General features: G+C 34.4%; 1 protein-coding gene across 12 annotated transcripts in view; it reads left to right on the top strand.

Moving 5' to 3' along the window:
- Window positions 1–159: 159 nt before the first annotated feature.
- LOC121410196 (dedicator of cytokinesis protein 3-like) overlaps window positions 160–27,316 on the top strand; it is a 117,943-nt gene continuing 90,786 nt past the window's right edge. For 10 of the 12 annotated variants that reach the window (XM_041602110.1, XM_041602111.1, XM_041602114.1 and 7 more), the window contains exons 1-4: window positions 161–421; window positions 16,324–16,407; window positions 20,850–20,890; window positions 25,656–25,705. In XM_041602110.1, the coding sequence (XP_041458044.1) occupies window positions 379–421; window positions 16,324–16,407; window positions 20,850–20,890; window positions 25,656–25,705 (218 nt within the window). In that variant the 5' untranslated portion in view covers window positions 161–378. Of the gene's footprint in view, window positions 422–16,323; window positions 16,408–20,849; window positions 20,891–25,655; window positions 25,706–27,316 lie in introns of all 12 variants that reach the window. The other 2 variants (XM_041602119.1, XM_041602118.1) reach the window with 2 other exon arrangements.

The following is a 27,316-nucleotide window of genomic DNA, read 5'->3' on the forward strand; positions in this document are numbered from 1 at the left end:
ACCTTTTAGTCCATTTATATTTAATTTAAAAAAATATGATATTTTTTGTGACCAACGGTTATCGTTCGTTTTAACGGTAAAATAAAATACATTTGCAGGTAATTTATTGAAAAGTCGTTTCATACGGCGCATCATAATAATCAGGGATACGAAAGACGGTCCCTGCAAAAAAGACTCTCTCGTGCAATCGGGTCGGCATCGCAAGCAGTACATTATGTACTGAGCTAGCGCTACCGGTAATATCGGGTACACAAATGTACGGTGACAGTTACTACACATACTGTGTAGCGCAGAGTGGAACAGACCTTTGTGTCGGGAATCTATTTCCGCTTTTTGTTTTGTGGATAACATGTATTGGACATGATTTAAAATACCACCATGTGGCAACCGGTGAATGACAAGGAGAGAAAGTGTGGCATCGGTAAGAAAAATCAAATTTTAAATCTAGTTGTTTTAGTGAAAACACATTCAGATAAAAAGTTTGCAAAGCAAAACAAGTCAACACTGCTGTAGTGCTACGCACCCCGTCCCGGCTCGGGGCCGGGGGGAACGGGGCGCGGGTGGCCTGGCTTAACATTAGTTGATGTGGACCATGTGTGAAACTTGTACATACATTTGAGCTCTATATCTAACGTTAGTTCTAAATTTACATTTATTCATGAGGACATGCATAGAACTGTTTTTATGAAATATAAATTATGCAAGTTAACTTTAACTTAGTTTAAGTTATATTTTTTTGAAGATTTTATTTCTATTAAATCTTCATAACCATACAAAATTTCTTGTAATATTTTTCAAGGAATAGGGTTGGATGGTAATATTAATTTGACCTCTTTGTTAAACTTGAAACAAAAAAGTGTAATTTTATTTACCTTTCCTACAGTCTGATCTCCATAGCTGCAGGTATCTATTACTTTAATAGCTGTGTTACTGTTAGTGCTAGACAGCTGGCAGCCGTCTGTTTCGAGGAGTTTTTAAACATTTTAAATTTTTTTTAAATTTCTCCTCATACACAGATGGCTCGCTATCGTGCAGCCACCATTAAGGGACTTACAATGCAAAATCCCCCCGTCAGGGCTCTTCAATTTTTGTCTTTAATGAATCAAACTTTTGAAAATTAATACAACCGAAATGCAAATTAATATTCCCTCTTGGCATTTATTGCCAAAAAATGGGGAAAAATCAAGTTAAGGGTGATTCCATACGTGTCGTACGGGACATTTAGAGAACATTTGACAGTTTTTGACAAGAAAAAACAAAAAATATTCCAGTAACTATAGGTGGTCATCAACTACTACCAGAGTGTAAGAAAAACCAAGACTTAACATGACTTGAATTCACATCCTGTATAATACAGATTAAAAATAGTAATGTGTCGTACGGACGCAGAAAAAGTGGCTTTTTTAGAAACCTCAAGTTTGTACTCAAAAGTCTGTGAGTTGGGCAGATAAATTTCATAGAAACTGAACTCAAATTGACACTCAATTACCCAAGAACAAACACATTTACAAAAGAAAGCAAAATAAACATTCATGAATAAATAAAGCAAATTATAATTTTCGAGAACATTGTGGCGTACGGGACATTCAAAATGTGTCGTACGGGACATCTCTAAATTGAAGCCAAACTTCCTTACTTTATGTCACTTTGACTTCTTCAATCACATTATTTGGCTGATGATAATGATAATCCCATCAAACTAAGACATTCATTAGGTTAGAAACCGCTATTAGGTGAATATTTCTGTCAATATATCATAAACAAAATAATGTGTCATACGGGACACTTGTGTGTCGTACGGGACACTTGTGTGTCGTACGGGACACTTGTGTGTTGTACAGGCACTGCGTGTTGTACTGGGCAGCCTGAATAAATAAACATGAACTTTTATCAATCAGAAAGAGCATTGCCCCTAAATTCTTGCTTATTTATGAATAATCTTTTAATAAGCAGTCATTCAGGACAATACAATTAAGTAACCTCAATATATACAATTGGGAGCAATACGTTATAATTTTTTCATGATGGGAAATGTACAAGTGTTCACAGCATTTTTACAAGCTGAAAAACTTCAGGTTTTGTGTGAAGTTATATTTTAGGGAACTAATTGATGATTTCCAAACACTATTTAAACAATAAATGAATGAAACTTTGTGTAAATTATGGGGCTAAAATGATCATGATGTTATGATTTTTTATATAAAATGTATATCTACATGATATATGTCACAACTGTCACTCTTTTCCCTTTTTTTTGGTCACAATTTTTTGTCTAAAGAAATGCGGTTCTACTTTTTCAAACCCATCTGCATTTCATGAAACCAAATGGTTTTTCTTATTTTCAAGATTTTTTTTACAACTTGAAAAAAGTAAGGAGTTTCAATATTGTATATAAAAAATAGTGATCATCAAGGGATGATTGATATGATTTTTTTCTACATCTTATAATAATTCCACATTAGCATGCAAGAGGAAGTTATCTTCCAGGCTAGGTTGAAATAATTATAAAGGGTTTCTTTTCATGCTCAATGAAAAGAAATTAACCTGCTCTGATCAGTGAAAATCACCAGTTTAGCTGAAGGGATTCACAAAAGAATAAGCCTACATGAAATCAATTAAAATGTTTAGAATCACCTATTTCATGTTCTATGGAGATAAACAAAGTACTTTTTCAGTTCACTTTATGTTAAATCAATTAAATGAATTTAAATATGCCTACTATTTATGGTTTCTGAATCCAAATCTTGCAATTAAATGCATTATTATATTGTGTGTCGTACGGGACATGTCCCGTACGACACAGCGTGTGTCGTACGGGACATTTTTTAATAGGACAATAATTGAAAAATGAAGGGCAGTAATTAGATCCTTATGGGATAAATCGATCACCCATGGGTCAAACAAAGAGAAACTCATTTTATGAAATTGCATCATCAAAAATAAAATTGTAGGAAAAACTTTTGCATTGTCATGTGTCGTACGGGACATTGCCAAAAATAGGTTCGGAAAAATCAGGGCTGCCCCTATTATGGATCATGAAAATGTTGTAGATATTATTTGGAACCATCAATGATACATTATTCTATTGACCTGCAATATTTTCAATCTTCTCTTGCTTTGCAAATAATTGTTTCAGGTGGAATTTGTACTTGACTATTCAATGAGCAAAATTATTGAAAATTTAAAATTCCATTGTTCTCCCCCCCAAAAAACTATATCTGTCTTCACTTTTGGTTAAAACTCATAATTTTCATAAAATTTAGGTATCATAGTAAAATATTACACTACTTATGACTTATTGAAAGCATGTTGAAATTTATGATATTTTTGAAGTTCTAGTGTGGAATCGCCCTAAATAGAACAAAAACAGTGACTTACCTTGGCTGTTTTTGTCTCACCTGCGAAGCAAAGTGAGACTATAGGCGCCGCTTTTCCGACGGCGACGGCGGCGGCGGCGGCGGCGGCGTCAACATCAAATCTTAACCTGAGGTTAAGTTTTTGAAATGACGCCATAACTTAGAAAGTATATGGACCTAGTTAATAAAACTTGGCCATAAGGTTAATCAAGTATTACTGAACATCCTATTAGAGTTTCATGTCACATGACCAAGGTCAAAGGTCATTTAGGGTCAATGAACTTAGACCATGTTGGAGGAATCAACATCGAAATCTTAACCTGAGGTTAAGTTTTTGAAATGTCATCATAACTTAGAAAATATATGGACCTAGTTCATGAAACTTGGACATAAGCTTAATCAAGTATCACTAAACATCCTGCATGAGTTTCACGTCACATGACCAAGGTCAAAGGTCATTTAGGGTCAATGAACTTTGGCCGAATTGGGGATATCTGTTGAATTCCCATCATAACTTTGAAAGTTTATGGATCTGATTCATGAAACTTGGACATAATAGTAATCATGCATCACTGAAAATTTTGTGCAAGTTTCAGGTCTCATGATTAAGGTCAAAGGTCATTTAGGGTCAATGAACTTTGGCCGAATCGGGGGTTTCTGTTGAATTACCATCATAACTTTGAAAGTTTATTTGTCTAGTTCATTAAACTTGGACATTAGAGTAATCAAGTATCACTGAACATCCTGTGCGCGTTTCAGGTCACATGACCAAGGTCAAAGGTCAATGAACTTTGGCCGAATAGGGTGTATCTGTTGAATTACCATCATAACTTTGAAAGTTTATGGATCTGATTCATGAAACTTGTACATAAGAGTAATCAAGTATCACTGAACATCCTGTTCGAGTTTCAGGTCACATGATCAAGGTCAAAGGTCATGTAAGGTCAATGAACTTTGGCCATGTTGGGTTTTTTTGTTGAATAACCATCATATCTCTGTAAGTTTATTGGTCTAGTTCATAAAAAGTGGACATAAGAGTAACCATGTATCACTGAACATCTTGTGCGAGTTAGAGTAGTGTTCAAAGTCAGCACTGCTGCTATATTGAACCGCGTGATGCAGGTGAGACGGCCAGAGGCATTCCACTTGTTGGTCTATTTTAGTGCTTGACTCGGCCTAACCCAGGCTGGCTCTCATGCTGGAGGGAGCCCAAGGTGCTATTCACACTATTGAACTTTTGCGATGCAGATGCATGGGCAGAAATCCCAGGACGGACTTCCCCCCCCCCTAATAAGAATAGTAGGGGGGACACTATATAGAATGTCCCCCCTACTATTTTTTGGTCTATTATCAGTATTATGATGGTAAGAAGTACAATGTACATCATTCAAAATCGAAATAAAACATGTATTTTGGGATGATAACCTTTTTTTTCTTGTCAAATTTATTTTCGTCGAAATGACCTTAAATTTGGGGTGATAACCTTTTTCTTTTCTTGTCAAATTTTCCAGCCCCTCGTCCCCCCTACCTTTTGGGAGAGATTTCCAACCCTGTGCAGATGTACATGTACCCTAAAACTTAGAACACCCCCAAAAAGGACCAAATCGTTTAAAAAATGGGAATCACGCACCCACCTCAATTTTATTGATGTTTGTCCTGAGGGTCTGTATCATTAAATAGTAACGTAAAGAGCTTGTCCCTGAAAAATGCAGGGACTTTCCATGATTGCAGCGATCAAACTTACATGTACATGTACATGACTGTTTCTGGTCGAAAGAGGGCCAGAAATTGATCGGTGACTATCATAGACCAAGAAGGGATTGAGTAAACAATCGCCCCGGGCACTCATTGTAAAAACAGCGTAAAGAGAAATTTAAATATAAAGTGACAGCAATTTTGACAGCTGGAAACAGGTGATGGCCATAAAATGCTCTTGTTGAATGTCCATTTGTAGTAGGTCCATGCCTATAACAAGTATTGCCAATGCTTTGCATAATTTGCATTTATTAGTTTAGTTAGATATTCATTCTGTTCATGATTGCAAATGGTGTTTAGAATATCCAGTTAGATCTAAATCCCCCACCAAAATTCTAGTAACAGAAATGTCCTCTTGATATTAATGGTCCTTCATAATAAACAGTGCTTTAGTATGATCAATTTGATCTTCATGCTTGCATTATTCTTTTTTTAATGAAATACACAATTCGTTCTTTATTTGCGTAAATGTGCGGTTTTCAGATCAGTATATAAAAGAATTTCAGCTCGCATCATTTGAAAGACCCATCTTTGTAATAGCTTGTGATGTGGCTGTGTGGCATGCTGGGGCAAGGGAAGTGGTCAAGGGCTCAGGGGAGGGGGCATCAGGCTCCCAGCCCCTACATTGTACATGTACATGTAGTCCCCCACCTTGTAATTCTACCAGACATGCCTCTTATTTTTTTGCTGCACCCTGGCATTTTGAGAGATGATGCCATCAAAATTCTAACAGAATATGATCAAATTAATGATTCAGAGTCATTTTGTCTGTCTAAGAATGCATGTACAAGTTAGCTTTTGATCTCTTTCACTTCTAGGCAGTTTCACCACAGATGGACACAGAGGCAAACAAATCAAACTGATATTCATGTCAAATGCTTTATGTTTTTTTAATAAAACAAATCAAACTGATATTAATGTCAAATGTTTGGGTGTTTTTTTTTATAAAACAAGACCTGATTTTTCCCCGACTCTGGTAGCCATTTTTTAAATTTCAAAATGGCAGCCAAAGTATGGATACAAATTAGTGTTGAAAATTGTATATTGACTCATATTTTGTTTTGACAGATTTTTAAAGAACAAGTTTGATCATGATGTTTTAGCTTGTGATGCAGCTTGCTATCATAACACTTTATAAAATCCCATAGAAAGAAACACCAGTAATTCATTTATCTTATTATAAAATATTGATGAAGTATGTGATACAGTATGTAACATCAGTTACCAAAAACATGAACCTTTTTTCTCATTTCCCAGAAAAAAAGTTATATTACATGAAACTTGGTAGATTTCCTTCATAGGTAACACCCCTCCCTTCTACATCAAAATTAAAGATAACAACACTCAAGTCATAGAGTAACATTACTTACATGTATGTGTAACTGTAACGTCAGTTACCAAGTGGAAAATGTAATGTCAGTTACCATTATAAAACATTGGTTACCAATAGTGAAATGCAAATGTGGTCAATTTTATGGTGAAGAAATATTGTATACATGTACTTGTTATTTAAGTCTTTCACTTACTTAAATTACACCAGAAGGAGCTTACTATGAACTTTTGAAAGGTATAGTTCACAAGGAATACTATATAAAATTATGAAGGAAGTTGCATTCCCATCGTGCAAAAAAAATTACTTTGAAATTGTTTTGCATAACATGTATGCACATGGCCTTATCAAGTTCCTAATTGTTTGTATCAGACAAAATATATTTTTTTGATTTTCGGTGTTCAGGGGAGGGGGTACTTTTCCCAACCTACATGTATTGCCTTAATCTGCAACATTTGATATGCTTAACATTGCGTTGATTGGGGTTTTCAGGGCCCCCTTTTTAGTTTCTCGGGTTCTTTTGAGCATTGCCAGGCTAAAAATTCCTGTTTTTTTTTACATGTTAGTAGTTGTAGATGTGCGATACAATTTTTTTGTTTGGTTTACAAGTATAGATGAAAAGTGAAATATGACAGTTCTGATCAATGTTGCATCGATCTACATGTACTAAAACTGTGTCTTTTTTTCTAAATAGTTCACAGTTTTAGCTGAGAAACTGGAGCTTATTTTTTGTTGACAGCTAAAAAAGAATTAATTAGCAAAGAGTATGATCAAACAAATTTTGAAGAAAATTGAAAGCCGACAGATATGAGCAAGCATTGCTTGCACTGACTAGAATAGAAAATCAGTAAAATTGCATGGTTGCATGAGATTCGAAGAGGGGTAGGGGAGGAGACCCTTATTCATTTTGCCTTTTTTGAGGGGGGGGGGGGGTTGGAGAAGGAAAAGGTAAAAACTAAGGTCAATATAAAACCAATGAATATGTAAATGGGTATATAGTCAGAAAAATCTATTTACATGTATGTAAATTTATACAATGCAATATGTAGGAATACATGTCATGTACATGTACATGTAGCTGCTATTACCCCCCCCCCCCCGGGTTTAGTAAAACATACAGTACATTTCTTATCTTTTGATGATTTGAAATGTGACGTACAATGTATTATGAAACCTTTATATGATTTTAAAAAGCCTTACATACATGTATATGAGTGCTAAGAAAATTATGCCTTTGAAAATCATACACCCTGTAGCAATGGTACATGTACATTTGCAATGTCAGTACCGACAAGTAATAATAAAATGTTCAAATCAAAGAAAAGAAATTAAGAATTTTTTTTTGCATTGAAATGTTCCCAGATACTTGGGTAGGCCTATACTCCACATCAAACTCACTTTTCTGTAAAGCCCTGCACAGAAGATACATTGCAATGATTCCACACATTTATAGGGACAATGATTTTCCGTTTCTAAAAATTGCCTTTTCCGTTTCAGAAAATCTCAAATTCCGTTTCAGCATGTCTGGAAACGGAAATTCCGTTTCCCCATAGACTTTGTGTACAAGAAAAATTGACAATTCCGTTTACATAGAAAACCACTACGCAACGAGTAGCGATGTCAAAATGCTAGCGCTGCTCAAAATTTGCATCTACCAATGTACTAACATCGCTTTAAAATCCATTTTAATCGAAGAGATTCGAGCTCAAAAAAAAATTAGGGAAACATAATCAACATTAATATTCTCACCTTTCATATTATTAGCATTATTCTATTGTTAAATGGGATTTTATCGCTGATTTGGGGACTTTTCGGACATCGTTTTGAGTAGTCGACGACTTCCAAATATCCGCCATTTTGGATTTGATGAATCACCGTGATCATTATATTATGACCGAACGCAGAGGGCAGCAACACACGGCCGGATTCTGCCTTCTATGGGGACGTAAGTGTAAACTAATTTGGATACGATCAAGTGATGGAGAGGCTCGAGTGTAGTTACGATGTGTTGATTGTCATGAATGTTGTTGCAAAGTGAGATCGTGTTTTTTCAGTTGATATTAGTATTTTGTTGAGGATTCGGGATTAATTTCTGTTGCTTTTTTGTGCATTTTGAGAAAAAACATGTTTTCCGTAATTTTCCGTTTGAAAAGCCACTTTCCGTTTCAAACAGCCAATTCCGTGAATTCCGTCCGTTTTCCGCGATCGCGGAAAATCACTGTCCCTACATTTAACTTCCATGTGTTATCTCTATGGCAAATCTTAGTGTACCTGTATGTACATGTAGGCCTAACATTTACCAGCATGGTCGTGGAAAAATTATCATAGCCCCCAAAAGTAATAACAAATTATTTAATATTTTGACACATCTTAACCTAGTATATTTATGTATTCAACTTATTAAACTCTATCTACATGTACTCAGGGACATGAGATATTTCAATTTTACTGAACACCCTGAAATTGCATGTTCTTTTTGTGTAACATCAGTTACCGACACATTTTTGCTTGCTAATGCGTAACAAATGTGGTTGCATTGAAAAACTTAGTATCGGAGTATACAGCAAGGTTCACTTTATTAAGTCTATCAAAAGCAAACTCCCATCTTTTGTTGTTTTAGAGAAACACAATGAACGGTGTGTAAAATTGCGCTGTGTAATGTCAGGCACCATGAAAATGCCCTTCTGTAAATTCTGTAGCTTTATTCTTTGAAAGACACCATAGGAAAAATTGGCCAGCTGTGAGTTTACACGCCATGTACACTGTACCCAGCCATTAAATCTTTTCCCTTACGGCTGCCCATAGAAATTTAACCGAAAGCTATGAACAACTTAAAGGGCCTTTTATAATAAGCCCAATACGCAATACTTTTTGTTGATTACTCCCCCCCTTGGCATGCCACACCATCACACCATCAGTGTTTTAAGCAAAAATAAAAAGGAACAAAAAATGTATAATATAATTGGGCAGAGCCTGCACTGAACTACCAAGTTTCACTCAGCCAGGCTCACCTCAGTGACTGTCCATGCTCACTTTCCTGGCATTCGGGATGAAATCCGACCCTGTTATTTGAATTTTTTTCAAGAAATTTCAGAATGAAGATTTAATGGATACAAAATCATGAAGAAAAAAAGTTGTGACTCAGGTGAGACAACTCGGCTCCATTTTAGAGATGGGGCAGAGTTTTCCCTTCATGTACATGTAGGTCCGAGTTGTCTCAGATTCTATAACATCACCAATGTGGCCAATTTGAAGTCTCCATGGATGTAGTGATTACCAACTTTTACACCATTTAAAAAAGGTTTATTTTCAATTGGTATATTGTCGATACTTCCAATTACTAAGTGTTAATTGGGCAAAATGAACGAAAAAAATGAATATTAGACGAACTGGTTATGAGATGAAATGGTCATAGATGAACTAGTGATTAGACAAAGTGATGATTGGACCAAATGGCTATTGAACCAAATGGTTTTCAGACAAAATGTTGATGGACAGAATGGCATTAGACTATTAGTGAAGGTAGACCATGTGGTTAGGGGATGAGTTGGCAGTAGACAAATTGGCAATTTACCCTTTAAAATTTGTAACTTTCTTATTGCTTGTCTGATAATATTCAAACTTTCACCTCCATGTATCTGCTTGTCTGATTAAATTTCTTTTCCTTCTAAAAACAACTTTGTTTTGGTAGGATTTCCCTTTAAAGATGTGGTAACAATCTAAAATGAGTTTGAACAGAATCCAGTGAAATTACCACCAAAATGTATAAATAAAAACTATATGTGCCAAATACATGTAGCTCTGAAAAAAATGCATAATTGCTGAGAAATGAAAAAAAATAGGCACAGACTTCCATCTAATGTCAGGCATTTTTCGAAGCAATATCAATACACTGTCCCACATACATGTATGCTTTCTGTGTTTAATAGTTATCATCAGGATTGTCAATTTTGAGCTAAGATTTCATGATTTTGCAAAGATAAGTTTACATTAATGTACCAGATTTTGACTTGTAATATAATATTTTGACAATTAATGTTGATTTGAAATACTTTCTCATTAAATAATTGTTTGCTGCAACTACTGTCTTTTACCTTTAAAGGACAAGTCAACCCCAACAAAAAGTTTATTTGAATAAAAAGAAAAAATCCAACAAGCATAACACTGAAAATTTCATCAAAATCAGATATAAAATAAGAAATTTATGACATTTTATTTAAATTTTTACTTACATGTAATTTTACAAATAGTTATATGCAGTTTATGCACATCCTGGTCGGTATGCAAATGAGGAGACTGATGACGTCACCCACTCTCTATTTTTTTGTATTTTATTATATGAAATAATGTAATTTTCTCATTGTCAAGTGAAACATTGATTAATTCCTCCCTGATTATACTGTGGAATTAGTATTGTTTATATATATGGTTCAGTCACTTGGTCCTTAATGTTTAATCTGTAAAACATGAAATATATGTATAATTCAAACAATAAAAAAAAAAATAGTGATGGACATCACTGACTGACTCATTGGCATGACACTGTTGTGCATATCACTGTTTTGTGAGAAATAAGCAAAACTTAGAAATGCTTTATTAAACTTTCTTATTTTACATCCGATTTTGATAAAATTTTCAGTGATATGCTAGTTTGATTTTTCTCTATTCAAATCAACATTTTTCTGGGGTGGACTTGACCTTTAAGATTAGTCTGTCCATAATAAACTGTAGTCATAGACATTTTTGCATACATTTGTGAACACTACCTGTCAAGAAATAAAAGCTCAGGTATTGTCTGAAAATTAGTTGTATACATGTGCTTGTGTACAAATTAACAGTATTAGTGTTTTATAGTACTTCACCTTCATTTCATTACTGTACTGAACATGTATATTTTCTGTTACTTCCTTATTCATCCATTCCTGTTTGTATGTAATTCTGGTTCAAAGGGGAAGTATCGTGATACCGTACATGAAGGTTTTCCTGAATGAAAACATTATGCTTTGTTCATTCAATTTCACCTTTAATTATGCTTATTTTCTGCTATTTACTTTTCCATGGCAGACATGATGAAATATGTCATACAATGTATTGTGAATTATCATTGTGAACTTGTCTCTCTACATATAATTTCAAATGATGAATGCACATGAATTTAAGTCAATTATTTTAGTGATAGGAGTAGGGGAGATCGGGGTTGGTTGGAACGCGGGGTAAGTTGACTGTCGTATTATTAATAACAATAAATTGAGGGCAGTATTGCATAAATTTATTATACAGCCGTTGAAGAAAATTACAATGTTTCAAATTACATGTACCCTGCGTTCCAACTAACCCCGATCTCCCCTAACTTAGAGAGCTCAAGATTGTGGATCATTGAAGATTAGTGGGGTATTGGTCCCGAAATTTTCACATAAAATGATTTGAAATAAAACTAAGATCAATAAATTTAAGAATAAATTCTGTACTTCATCTTGAATACATGACCTATCAAATAGTTGAAAACATACAAGCAATAAATAAATGCAAATTCATGAGCAATATATTGAAATTCAGAAAACTGTAATTCAACCAATGAAATACCATTTAACAAGAATGGTTTCAAATATTAGTTAGTCCACTACCTTTTTGTAATTAGTTTGATAAGAATCATAATGCAAATGCTATCTAGTTGAATGATGAGAGGATTGAGTGATATATGTAATCACAAGCATGTCAAATATTTTTTTAAAATGGGAAGTACTCAGGTGCAAACATTGTTGATTTCAACAGTGAGAGTTATGCCAGCTACATGTATACTGTTTGTTCCCATGCAATGTCAACTTAATATAAGATGGGTTGTGTTACATGTACGATACTGCAACAAATAACAATAAGAAAAATTAGATTTAAATTAGATTTTCTTCTTTTTTTATTACAGGAAATGTAACAATCATAAACTAACAAAACATAAATAAATATTGATCTTACTTGTACATCTCTTGAAGTGACAGATGTGCAATCCAAAGTGAAATCCTATATCCAAATAAAAATCCTAGTTGGTCGGCGAAGATTCTGTATAGTTCACAAAGATGGCGATGATGAAACTGATGTTGAATTGAAGCACAATGAATAACAAGAGTCACTGCACTTAACAAGTTGAAATGTCTGTGAAGACGATGTTGATGATGATTAACAGACAATTTCAGCAATCCATGGGTTGATTAGCGTTCATTAAAATAGCTTGATAATCTCGATGAGAACTGAGAATTCCTCTCTCAAAGTAACTGCAAACAGTTCATTTATGGCGTGCAAAAAATTCCACAGAAGATAAATGTTGTATTTCATGTGGAAATAAAATATGCTCTGACATACATGTAAAGTCTGGCATGAAACTCCGAGTTCTGATCTGATGTGATGTGATTTGATGTTTGAAGAAACTGTCAGCTTATATTTCAACTATTCTGAAAGTTTTTAGGATTCATTATTCTGGAAGCTTCTGGTATTGTCTTCAAAAAGAACATTCTCCTTCTTTCAGGAGCAATCAAATCTAGAAGACTCTTGAATGGCCTCAGTGAAATTAACAATGTCAACAAAATAGCTAAGCCTGTTGTTCTTTTCACTGCTACTAGTCTATTGTGTAGCAATCTATTTTTTAGGAATGCATTTCGAAAGTAATGCGGATAATTGTCATGGAGTGGTCACAAGGTCACCCTTTTCCAACGCAACCGCATCGGAGGGGGTGTGTGTGGTTGCCATGACAATTATCCTCCTTTTTCAGGACGGGTGCTCGTAAAAATAGTGCGGATTATTTTCGGAGTTTATGAACGCAATTTTTATTGAATTATCTGCATTATTCTTAGGCGGCTAATTGGAGGATAGGTTTATGAAAGGGGTATGAGAGCTACATTAGGTTCACCAATGTTCTACACAGAGTTTAATAAGAAACTTTGACTAGATGATAATTAATACTTAATTCATATGAAATTTATTCATATATCACAAAAAAATGCTTCTATGTTATTTCTTCATCAATTTCAATTCTACATATCCTCAATTTATGTCACCAATATAATTCACTGCAGTGTCAACTGCATGGGCTGAAATTTAAATTGTGTTAAATTGTGTTACGAGATGCCGGATGAGCTCCACATCATTGATGTGCTACATGTAGCTTTATTTTGTTTCAACATTGAAAACAATGTGGTGGGGGGGAGTATGCAATGGGTCATTAATATACATGTACATGTATGGCACCACCACATTATCGGACTCATTCATTATCGGCCTGGGGGTAGTGGCTCAACTTACTTACCCCTACAGTGTACAATGTATGTTCAACTTATCCCACCTTTCCCTACACGTGTACATGCTAATTGTTGTTCAATATATATAAATTTCGAAATTCTCTTGTGCGTTTATATTTCTACTCGGCCTGCGGCCTCGATGAAATACAATCGCATGCAAGGAGTTTGAAATTTATGGACACTCATATTATGGTATATTTAACTCCTTATCATGCTCTATACATAAAATGACATACAGTTATGTACCATTAAGAAATCTAAGAGTTAAAATTTGGTATATATAGAAATTGGTACAAGTATAAACAATACTGTTGGTAATGTTAATCTGTATATAAATCAATAATGTAATATCCATGGAATACTGTACATGTAGATGTATTACGGTTTGCCTTTGAACTGGTTTAGGTATAGGTAAGATACAACTGTTCTTTAGGAAGCGATCTTCGCATGGAAGTACGAAAGTGTGCGCATGTTGGATGTGCTATTCACTGTTAATAGAAAGCCTACGCTGCTGTTTCAAATTTGCGCGAAACATGTGACCTCAATGAGAGTGTTTCCATAGCAGAATACCACTTTACATGTACATCAACTGGAAACCAGTTCAGGGGATGGTAATGAAAATGTTTATTAGCGAAGCGATCTTCTAAACTTGTTTCCTAAACTGATTTATGGAAACCACTATTTATTTTTTGTCATCGTACCTGAGCACTATTTAAAATTATCAAATTCATTACCTATTTGTTATAATGTGGGCAGTAGTAACTAAGGAAACTAAACCTTTAATCTGGATGCAGAGGCGTCTAAGTATTATGGTTTCCTTGGCAAAGATCAGTTTTTAGTTATGCTTACACCCTGTAGGTACATGTATGATCTTTTGTACATGAAGGTCAAGTCCACCCCATACAAATGTTAGATTTGAATCAATAGAGAAAAATCAAACAAGAATAATGCTGAAAATTTCATCAAAATCAGATGTAAAATAAGAAAGTTAATGACATTTCAGAGACTCTTATTTTTCACAAAATAGTTACATGCACAACTCAGCAGCATGCAAAAGTTGATTATGTTCCTTATTAGTTTCTTTTTTTTTGGTATCATTTGAAAATGATATTTCATTTTTTTCAGATTTGACAATAAGGACAAGCTTGATTAAACCATAAAATTTTTAAAAAATTGTAATTCCCCATGGTTATGGAGGAAGAAAACTTGTTTCACCTTCCAATGAGGAGAAAATTATAATATTTCATATTTTGAATAAAAAAGAAAGAGTGAGTGACATCATTAATCACCTCATTTGCATACCAGACAGGATGTACAACTGTTCTGTGAAATTAAGCAAAATTTTAAAATGTCATAACTTTTCTATTTTCCTTCCGATTTTGAAGACATGCTTGTTGGATTTTCTCTTTTTGTTCAAATCAAGTAATCAACTTTGGTGGGGTGGACTTATCCTTTATTTGTTTGCAGTCATATCATTCTCCTAATGTATGATACCATTTTCCAAAGGTCTTTCAGTACGTATACTTACATGTAAATGATTATGCTTGTTGGATTTTCTCTTTTTGATCAAATCAACTTTTTATTGGGGTGGACTTGTCATTAGTTTGCAATCATACCATTCTCTAAAGGTCTGTCAACATGTATATCTATATGCAAATTATTAAAATTAAACATATTGATCATTTATTACACAGTTAAAACTAATAAAATGACCACCCATGGGATACTTGTATATTTATGAGGAGGTGGTCTTTATGAACAGCAACTGATGGACAGGTTCCTTTACATGGGGAATTCTAGATTTAGTGGAAGCAAATTTCAGTCTTTATCTCAGGGCATTGTCAGTTTAGATCAATGAAACAACTGCAATTCGGGGGGGGGGGGGGGCATTTACATTGACAAGTGGATACCATGCGCAACCCAAAAAACATGTAAAAAAGGATGTCTTTTTCAAGATAGCCGATAGGGCACGTTACGTACGTATAAACTTGATAAGGGTGTCAAACACTAAAATAATGAAAAAGGGTATCTATTTTCGCTAGGAAAGCTATGTGTTTAGGGTCAAGTTTGCAATGGTGTAAATAATTAAAACTAAAATTGATAAAGAACTTACTTTTGCCCCAAGAGTCAACACTATGTGTTTAGAGTACGATTTCCACGAGATGTGGGAGGTGGGTCTCTGCTAAACCCAATGATGTAGGTGAAGGTATAAAAACTGACGACCGACGTCCATGTGGTAACAACAAAAATATCGCTGTCCTTGTTTTGGGGGTCAATTCAGGGAACTTGCCAAGAATATCGTTTTGTTTCCAATTCTTGTTAAGGGTAGGGTTTCTCACGGCAATACTTGTTAAGGGGTGCATTTTCAGAAAAGGGAAAATATGTGTTTAGGATGCTTTTGAGACCCCATGGTCGCGCATGGTATCCACTCGTCACTGGAAGTGCCCCCCCCCCCATTTAATACTAAATTATCAAGTGATAACTGTTATATTTTGTAACAATACTAGTTTAGGAAAATGTTAATAAATGTTTTCTACAAAATGTGAGTGCTACTTTATGAGTTTTATTCATCTTTCCTCCTTGACATGTACCACAGCTATATGGAATTTTGATGGAAAAGTTGATCATGGATTACCTCTTTCAATTGGAGATGCTGTCCACATCTTGGAAGAAAACATGGGTAAAGAACCTTTATCATTCTTTTTTAATTTGCTTTTATTAAAGTGAAATGATACAATAAGATGTGAAAATAGAGAAAAATCTGCTTAGTTTCATGCTGTAGGACATATTTCAGGTTTTTAGTCAGAAAAAATGAGAATTTGTGAGTGGAATGTTAAAAAATTATTGTCATATTCATTTTTTGTTACATAATTAAGTTGTTTTCTCTAGGCAACATTGATTTTGTGTGTTTGTGTTTAAACCTTGTTGATAATGTTCATAATTCATTATGTAGAGAGAACTTTAATACAGTACATACATGTACTAGTAGACCGGCCAAAACGATTTTTTATACTTTGGACGGCAAAATTTGTTAATGCTTGCTAATGCTTGGCATCCCAGCTAAAAGTCTTGCAAAAATACCCAGGAATAGCGTACGGGCGGATGCCAAGCGCAATTTTGCGTGAAAGTGTCATTTTTAGCGTAAAATCTGAAGGACTGTCGAAAATCACGCATTTTGATATTTTGACGGATTATCATCATATTTTTTATTATCTTTAATATGAAATTATTTTTATTCAGAATTTCAAATTATAAGTCTACTAAATATGCATTTCAAATTTGAATATTACACACACACATATGGCACAGGGAAACATAAAACCGCGATTTCCTCGAAATAAAAGTTTGTGAAAACGATCAATAGTTTGAAGTTTTTTTACGCAGCATAAATTCATCGATTTAAATGCGTTTATCCATCGGATGTATAGTAAATGTCCTAGTGCCACAAATATTAAAAGAATTTTCAAGTAAGATGGTAGATATCTCATTTTATGTTATCCGAAAGGAGACAATGTGCATTTTACCAGGTGCGCATTTTGAAAGAAAAATTGAAAATACCGTACATTATGTACATAATAACATGTATAAGTACATACTAAATCGAGTTTTTATTTACATGTATAAGTCCATATTAAAGCGAGTTTTTAATTGGATAGCACAATTTGTCAATTCCTTGCATCCCAGCTAAAAGTCTTGCGGAAATACTGAGGAATAGCGTACGGGCGGATGCCAAGTGCACTTTTGCGTGAAAGTATCATTTTTAGCGTAAAATCTGAAAGACTGTTGAAAATCACGCATTTTGATATTTTGACGGATAATCATCATATTTTTTATTATCTTTGATATGGAATTGTTTTTATTCAGAATTTCAAATTATAAGTCTACTAAATATGCATTTCAAATTTGAATATTACACACACATATATGGCAATATGAAATATAAAATCGTGATTTACTCAAAATAAAGGTTTTTAAAAATTATTAATGGTATAATGTTTGTGTTCCGCATCTCAATTTCGTCAAGATTTAGTGCTATTACCGAATAAATACTTGATAATTGTTGTTATGTCACATATAGTGAAAACAAATACTGAAATAAGATGCAAGATATATATCATTTAATGTTATATATGCGAAATATAACAATGCACATTATTTTTTCAGACGCGCATTTCTGATAAAAAAATAAACAGCGCACAATATTAGATCGATATTATCAGTGCGATACTCGTCATGATATTATATAGGATTATGTTTGCTTTTGTAGAGTTCGATCTTCTTGATATTTCCACGAATGAATTGGTGCTGAACTTAATTCTACCTGTGGCGATATTCAGAAATAGGTCTGATATTTAATTTGCCGTTACCATGGTAGCATTAATTTTTCAAAATTTCATTATAACTTTGAACGTATAGAAAAAAAAATTAATGACACTTTAATGTTAATGACACTTTAATATTCATGTATTACTGATCGTCTTGCACAAGTTTTAGATCACATGATTAAAAGGTCAAAGGTCATTTAGAGTCACTGAGCTTTGGCCATATGGGGGTATTTTTTAAATGTCATCATAACTTGATTTTTATTGATCCAGTTAAAGATTACACTTGAACATAAGGGTATTAAAGTATCATCGATCATTTTGCACATATTTCAGTTCACATGATCAAGGTCATACGTTATTTTGGTTCGATGAGCAATGGATGGCGTTTTTTTATTATTAATTTCAGTTGTTTCCAATGTCCTGCTGCTATAATTATTATGTTAAAATACGAATGATAAATGTTATTTGGTCTTTTGCATTGCAAATTATAATTTTCATTCAATTCATTTTACTTCATCAAAGTTTTTGCATTTGCTATTATCACAGGTCCATGTTGTTATATATTCTGGTCTAAGACGGGGGCCGGGCAGCCCGACCCTGGGCAGCCCTGGACATACCTATGCCCTTTTGGGAAATGCAGTTGTACGACAATCTATATATTACAATATATGCGTTGGACGCTGGGCATTAGCCTTTAGATTTGTTTGTCATAATGGTCGTGCGACGGCATTTCCCAAAATGGCAATACACTGTGGTGAAACGAGCTTTAAGATGTGAAATGTGAACTTTAAATGTGAACTTTAAAGGACATGTCCACCCCAACCATGCCAACATAAAATTGATTTGATTGAAAAGAGAAAAAAATCCAATAAGCATTACACTGAAAATTGACAGAGTGGTTTAAAAATGCTAGTTCAATCGCTTTATTCATACATGTATGTTTTCTATGATTTTGGATATACATGTAGATATTCCTGTAAAATTAATGCTACCATGGTAACGGCAAATTAAATATCAGACCTATTTCTGAATATCGCCACAGGTAGAATTAAGTTCAGCACCAATTCATTCGTGGAAATATCAAGAAGATCGAACTCTACAAAAGCAAACATAATCCTATATAATATCATGACGAGTATCGCACTGATAATATCGATCTAATATTGTGCGCTGTTTATTTTTTTATCAGAAATGCGCGTCTGAAAAAATAATGTGCATTGTTATATTTCGCATATATAACATTAAATGATATATATCTTGCATCTTATTTCAGTATTTGTTTTCACTATATGTGACATAACAACAATTATCAAGTATTTATTCGGTAATAGCACTAAATCTTGACGAAATTGAGATGCGGAACACAAACATTATACCATTAATAATTTTTAAAAACCTTTATTTTGAGTAAATCACGATTTTATATTTCATATTGCCATATATGTGTGTGTAATATTCAAATTTGAAATGCATATTTAGTAGACTTATAATTTGAAATTCTGAATAAAAACAATTCCATATCAAAGATAATAAAAAATATGATGATTATCCGTCAAAATATCAAAATGCGTGATTTTCAACAGTCTTTCAGATTTTACGCTAAAAATGATACTTTCACGCAAAAGTGCACTTGGCATCCGCCCGTACGCTATTCCTCAGTATTTCCGCAAGACTTTTAGCTGGGATGCAAGGAATTGACAAATTGTGCTATCCAATTAAAAACTCGCTTTATTATGGACTTATACATGTAAATAAAAACTCGATTTAGTATGTACTTATACATGTAATTATGTACATAATGTACGGTATTTTCAATTTTTCTTTCAAAATGCGCACCTGGTAAAATGCACATTGTCTCCTTTCGGATAACATAAAATGAGATATCTACCATCTTACTTGAAAATTCTTTTAATATTTGTGGCACTAGGACATTTACTATACATCCGATGGATAAACGCATTTAAATCGATGAATTTATGTTGCGTAAAAAAACTTCAAACTATTGATCGTTTTCACAAACTTTTATTTCGAGGAAATCGCGGTTTTATGTTTCCCTGTGCCATATGTGTGTGTGTAATATTCAAATTTGAAATGCATATTTAGTAGACTTATAATTTGAAATTCTGAATAAAAATAATTTCATATTAAAGATAATAAAAAATATGATGATAATCCGTCAAAATATCAAAATGCGTGATTTTCGACAGTCCTTCAGATTTTACGCTAAAAATGACACTTTCACGCAAAATTGCGCTTGGCATCCGCCCGTACGCTATTCCTGGGTATTTTTGCAAGACTATTAGCTGGGATGCCAAGCATTAACAAATTTTGCCGTCGAATCCTTATCTAGAGCACTTTTTGAGGTTTGGCCGGTCTACTATACTGTAGGGACTAGTATGAGAAGATCTTTGCTATTAGCTTGAAAACATTAAATAGTATCTTGTCATTTGCAGAGCTAATATAAATCGGTCTTCTTGATGTTCCCTGATGAAAAATGTTTAGCAAGCATAAAATGTCTGAACCTACATGTACATACATGTATGGAGTTTAATTGAAGAATTTTACCAGTAGAAAACAAAGAGCTTTCCTTAATAGCATACCCCCCAAAATCATGGATTTAAGTATTAAAGTGCACAGTGAGCTATTTAAAGACAGGGATATTATTATTAGTCTTTAGAAGTTGAAAGCTGGAGTGTAAAAAGGGTGTATAATGCACTAGGGTTTTATGGGTGTATTTGTTCTTAAAAAAATGACATTTTTCCCTTTCATTTGATTTTTTTCACTTTCTTTTGCTTAGGTTGGTACCGGGGTTATTGCTCAAAGAAACCCATGGTAAAGGTAAGCATTGCTCATAGTCATATGCAGATTTTATTCTCTTAAAAATAAAGTGGTAAAAGAAAGATTACATTGGATGATTGAAAAACACTATACTTGAAATTAGGCTGGTGTTTGGATTGACTCAAGATATGGAATATTTAATACCAGACATCATTTTTAGCAGTGGTGTTGATTGTCGTCTGTTGAATGGAGTATATCATAGTTGGTATTGATAATCTGTTGTTTCCCATTCACTAACACCAGTCTCTAGGACTTCGTGATTAGTGCTGGTGAGAAGATCAAGGTAAAATAAGTTGAGACACTTCAGTTGAGCATTAATCATCAGAGCCTTATATATTTTAAGGAGAAATTATACATGCTCTTAATTTGCAATTTTACATTTGCATTCTATATGCAATTTGGGTGACCCACTACATAATAATGATCCATAGTTTCCACACTTAATCAATATTATTGTCTGTTAGTGGCATGCTGGCTGTATAAGCATGCATCAGGGCTGGTATTCAATTTGATACTTAATGTAGCCAGTGCTCATTTTAAGTATTTTACTTAGTATTTTGCTTAAGTAAAATACTTAACAATCTTTGGAATTCATTTGTAATTTCTGGCTAAGAATTTTGCTCAAATCTTTAAGTCAGTCCCTATTTCGCTTAAATTGTGCAGTTGACAAATCTATTGGATGCAAAGTAAACCATTCTGTGCACAGATGGATAAATGTACATACATTATGCATTATTTTACATCACAATGGTTATAGTACCTTATAAGCTGTTTTTTTTCGCATGTACATGTACATATTTTTTGCAATTCGCGGGGCACCCAACATTTTTGCGGGATGTTGAATATGTACCAAACACTTCTACAGCAATTCAGAGTAGAAAAAATCGGGCAAAATATGTGCGAAAATATACTCCTGAAAGCCTTCATGCTGACGTATCTTTCGTTCATATTACATGTAAGTGTGAAAAAGTGGCTTAAATTTCACTTTTTGTACCTTTAGATCTGAAAAAACATGTCACAGTCTGATCTGTAAAAGCAATCTTTGGAAATTGTGTTTTGTTTATAAATTCATTTTTTTAAAAGTTGGTTGAAGTGCAAAAATGTTGAATTTTGTGAACGGAATCTTACACTTCTATAACCTCAAATCATGTGACTTATGAATATTAATGAGTACCGGTATGCAAATAACTGCCAATGTACCTGTGTATAATAGAGTCATGCAGATGACAATGAAATCAAATTATTTCATGGAAAATACATTGTAATGTTACAGTGAGTGAATAAATGGAGCGATGTGGCCCAGTGGATAAGTCTCCGGACTTTGAAACAGAGGGTTGTGGGTTCGAATCCCAGCCATGGCGTAATTTCCTTCAGCAAGAAACTGATCCATAAATGTGCTGCACTCAACCCAGGTGAGGAAAATGGGTACCGGTACAAAGTATTTCCTCAAGAAGCTGTGTGCGCTCTGAACACCTAGCTTAGCCGGGTAATATAGGAGCGCCTTGAGCACCTTACAAGGTGGATATGTGCGCAGTATTTTTATCATTAATAAATATTGATAAAAATATGTTAGGGAATAATTTAGGCTCTGATTTTGTTTGAGAAATAAAGAATTGAAATTCTAGTTTTAATTTTTGAATTACTAACCACTTTCTCAACCTCATATGCATATTTCAATTTTTTTCTCACCTGCATAGCAGAGTGAGACTATACATGTAGGCGCCGCTTTTCCGACGGCGACGGCAGCGGCGTCAACATCAAATCTTAACCTGAGGTTAAGTTTTTGAAATGACGTCATAACTTAGAAAGTATATGGACCTAGTTAATAAAACTTGGCCATAAGCTTAATCAAGTATTACTGAACATCCTATTAGAGTTTCATATCACATGACCAAGGTCAAAGGTCATGTAGGGTCAATGAACTTAGACCATGTTGGGGGAATCAACATCAAAAATCTTAACCTGAGGTTAAGTTTTTGAAATGTCATCATAACTTAGAAAATATATGGACCTAGTTCATTAAACTTGGACATAAGGTCAATCTTGTATCACCAAACATCCTGCGTGAGTTTTATGTCACATGACCAAGGTCAAAGGTCATTTAGGGTCAATGAACTTTGGCCGATTTAGGGGTATCTGTTGAATTAAAATCAAAACTTTGGAAGTACGTTGGTCTAGTTCATAAATCTTGGACATAAGAGTAATCAAGTATCACTGAACATCCTGTGCACATTTTAGGTCACATGACCAAGCTCAAAGGTCAATGAACTTTGGCCATGATGGGGGTATCTGTTGAATTACCATCATAACTTTGCAAGTTTATTGATCTGACTTTTGAAACTTGGACATAAGAGTAATCAAGTATCATTGAATATCCTGTGCAAGTTTCAGGTCACATGATCAAGGTCAAAGGTCATGTGAGGTCAATGAATTTTGGCCACATTGGGGGTATTTGTTGAATTACCATCCTATCTCTGTAAGTGTATTGGTCTAGTTCATAAAATGTGGAAATAAGAGTAACCAAGTGTCACTGAACTTCTAGTGCGAGTTATAGTAGTTTTCAAGTCAGCAATGCTGCTATGTTGAATCGCGTGATGCAGGTGAGATGGCCAGAGGCATTCCACTTGTTTCATCATGCAGGACATTTGCTGTAGCAAAGCTTTGCTGTTGAGGACGTTGGCACTGATTACTAAATGTGTCAATATTTTTCCGCATTGTTAAATACGTGGCCGATTGGCAATTCGCGAAATCCGCCAAAATAACAGCTTAACAGTATTAAAAAAAGAAGAAAGAAAGAAAAAAGATGTTCTTATTACATTGCCTACATGTGCATGTAGGTTTTATTCACTTCATAGGCCTACATACATTGTTCAGCAGGTGCATGATACATGTAGTAAAGAGCTGATTACCAGATCAGCTGAAACACTGTAGGCCTCCATGAATAAATCTCTACCCCTTAATGGCACTGTTCCCACTTTTGGAATGATTAGTCACAGGGTTGACAAAGCAATAGGCTCATCATGGGTTAGTAATCAATGAAATCATTATATACTTTCTAAATAACAATCTTGCCAAGGTCAAATTCTGTTCACACTCACTGTATTCAAGGGGGTATTTTGTATTCATATAGTATGGTAATTGTTCTTAAAAGAGTCTTAACCAGATTTCAGGCATCTCCCTTTGGTATTACTTTGTATTTCCCCTTCAAATGCTTGCAATTGAAGGCCTGCATAGTTTGCAAGCATTTGAAGGACAAATATAGATATCACTGAAAAAACCACAAATATATTCTGTCAGAGAAGGATACTAGCTAAATGTGCATGGCTGAAATATATATATAGATTGATTATTTCCTTTAATATCAAGACTAAGATTTATCAAATTATTCGATACTATTTTCACTTTATATGTTAAACAATTGAAAACTTAAATTCATTGCTAATTTTAAAAGAGAAACGTAACTCAGACCTTAAGAACTTTGTTCACTGCACTGGGTTGCAGTTGAATATAAAGTGAAAGTTTTCACACAATCATGACTACAGTGTACATGTATATTATGCTCATATGATGGCACCCCCTTCCCTTGCACCTCCTAGAAAATGAGAGGAATTTAAACAGAGAAATATCTTGTTCGTTTTGACTAAGCTTTGATAGTTTAGATTCAAATGGAAGGAAACCTTTCTCATTCATTTCCCCATGACATGATGATATTGATACTGTCACTTCTCATTTCTCAAAGTAAGAAGTAAATCAGTTCTTTACCCAGAAAATCATCACTTTTGGATTTAATTTGGTTGCTAATCTTGATGACAGCTCATCATCTAAAGTTGGCATCTATTCAAAAAGTTTTAGATCGAGAAATAAATTGTGAAATCTTCCCATGTCAGTACATTGGTTGACATGTACATGTAACAATAGACCTGTGCGCATGGTACAGCGATATTAAATATAGTATAGCACTTCCTTATTTCTTTGCAGGGAGAATTTATTTAGATGATGTTATGATCAAACATTTTCATTGTTCACTGAGCAAACAGTGTAGGAAGGGAGTTTTTATGGACTTCCTAAAGAGTAGTTTCAGTACCCAAGCCTTAGACTGCACTATAACACAATATACATACATGTATGTAAATGCACTCCATGTAGCTGTAGTAATGACATGAGCTGACAGATTATTGATTTGTATGGCTTCCATTCATTATTTCTTTTATCTCACCAAATCAAACTTTTTTCTACAGAATTTCATCTGTAAAAAAAACCAAAATAGAATCTAATAATTCATCTTCAGTTTAGTATGAGTCTATGACTACTGCTTGTAAACAATCCTGGTTTGCTCATGTACAATGTGGATATTCATAGGGATTTGAGAAAGCCTGATTGTGCTCATGAATGTAATGGCAGACAAAAAATATGAATACTGATTCAAATCACAATTTTGTGTATGATTCCTATTAACTCAAATGACAGCAAAGTTATATGAATCGCTAGTCTTGTTAGTTTTATATTTTATCCCTACTAATGCATGCATTTCATGAAATACAGAATTCAAGTTGAATATAACTGGAGAATATGAATACTACAGTTTGTTCATGAAAAAGCAACCTGTATACTAATATTAGTTTGGACAATGATGTTATACCACTAGTGCTGGATTCTGTGGCTCCAAGATCTTTATATATAATGCTAGTACATGTATTCCAATTATTATGATAATTCCAAATGTACATTGATTTAAATATTTTGTTTATGTCGATGCATTTTACAGGGTATTTTTCCAACATCATTCATTCATATACGAGAGCCACCAGCAGATGGGTAAGTGTACATTGTTAAATACTCATATCATGTCACACATACAAGTTTCTTTTGGGCTCCATGATATTGAAAAAAAAGGGTGTCTTTAAATGACAGTAATCCTTCTATACATGTATATAAATGAAGAATATTTCCTTCTTTCTTGACTATGGAAGATCGTTTTCAGTTGATGTCATACTAGATCTACTAACATGAATGTCTGCATGTGGTATTAGAATTCTAGTTCCACATGTAGACTTAGGGTGCGTTTATTCGACACTTTTTTACCCTAGAATCATGATAAGAATCATGATTCAAATCACGATTCTGCAGAATCACGATTGCGTTTAGTCGAAAGTGGAAATAAACGTCTTTCAAATCACAAACATGAAACACGGAAAAAGGAGCGTTTTGAAAGACGTTACTGTAGAATCACGAACGAAAAAGGTCGTATAAACGATATCGTGATTTGAATCATGATTCTATGACGTCATTGTGTCGTGCTTCTTCCGGGTTCAACTCAAAGGCGCACGCTGTGTTTCGTGCAGGTTAATTTCTAGTACTGCCAGTGTACTAGTACCGGTATATGCCAATTGTCACGTGCATTTAATAGGAATTATCATTCTGTGTATTGTACCCCCGGGGTTGTACTGTAGCGTCATTTGTATAGTTCATTGTTTTCATCATTCATGTCTTCAAGTTCCATTTGGACTAACGACGAACTCAGGGCTCTGCTTGTGCTTTGGGCTCAGCCTGATAGCACAAGCATCCCTTACCGGGATTCACAGAAATTGAATACAAGTAAACAAAAACTATACGAGGTACAATACACAGAATTCTGGAAGTAAAAGATTTATTTTTCGGAAGCCGAGTAAACGTTGCACAAACGATCGCATGTTAGCTCCGGCGGCAGCAAAAATCTAGCAGCCGACGTGAATTTAGAAATGCGCGAAAATGTTGACCTATGCTTCCTGGGTCAAACTGCCCACTGTGATGCGCACTGGATCGGCCCGAATTCAGGGAGAAACAGCGTTAGAAAGATGGTCGTATAAACGCTGATTCTGTCGGATCGTGATTCATGTTGCTGTTTTGAATCATGATTCAAATCGTGATTCAAATCATGATTCTGGGTTGAGGTCGCATAAACGCAGCCTTAGCCTCACCAATTTCCCAGGGACAAGGTTCATATAAAGCCCTCTTCTGTTTCAGACTACATTTTACCAAAATGGGCTATGGTACTATCTGGCCCTGCTAAAAAGCTAGGATAGCTGAGTGGTGCTAGCCAGGTGCTTAGAGCTAAAGTCTGAAATCAAACCAGGCTGAGGAAATGAGGGGATTAGCATTAGCCAATAACAAAAGTCAAAATTAAACATGTGCTATATGGCAAAACCATCAATAGGGCCATTTGCACCAGCCCAAGTTTTCAAATTAGCACGCTATTTCTGATCCAGCAAATTATCCCGATCTGAACGATCTCGAGATTATTTCTAATGGAGACACAATTATCGCGCTAGTTTGCAGGATTAATCTCGAGATTGCAATCCCAAGTCAACTTGGGAATATTTGCAAAATAGCGCCCAATTTTACTAATTCTCCCACTAATTCGCAGCTGCAGATGCACTCGGGAATATT

Source organism: Lytechinus variegatus, chromosome 3 (genome assembly GCF_018143015.1).
Source record: "Lytechinus variegatus isolate NC3 chromosome 3, Lvar_3.0, whole genome shotgun sequence".
NCBI lineage: Eukaryota > Metazoa > Echinodermata > Echinoidea > Temnopleuroida > Toxopneustidae > Lytechinus > Lytechinus variegatus.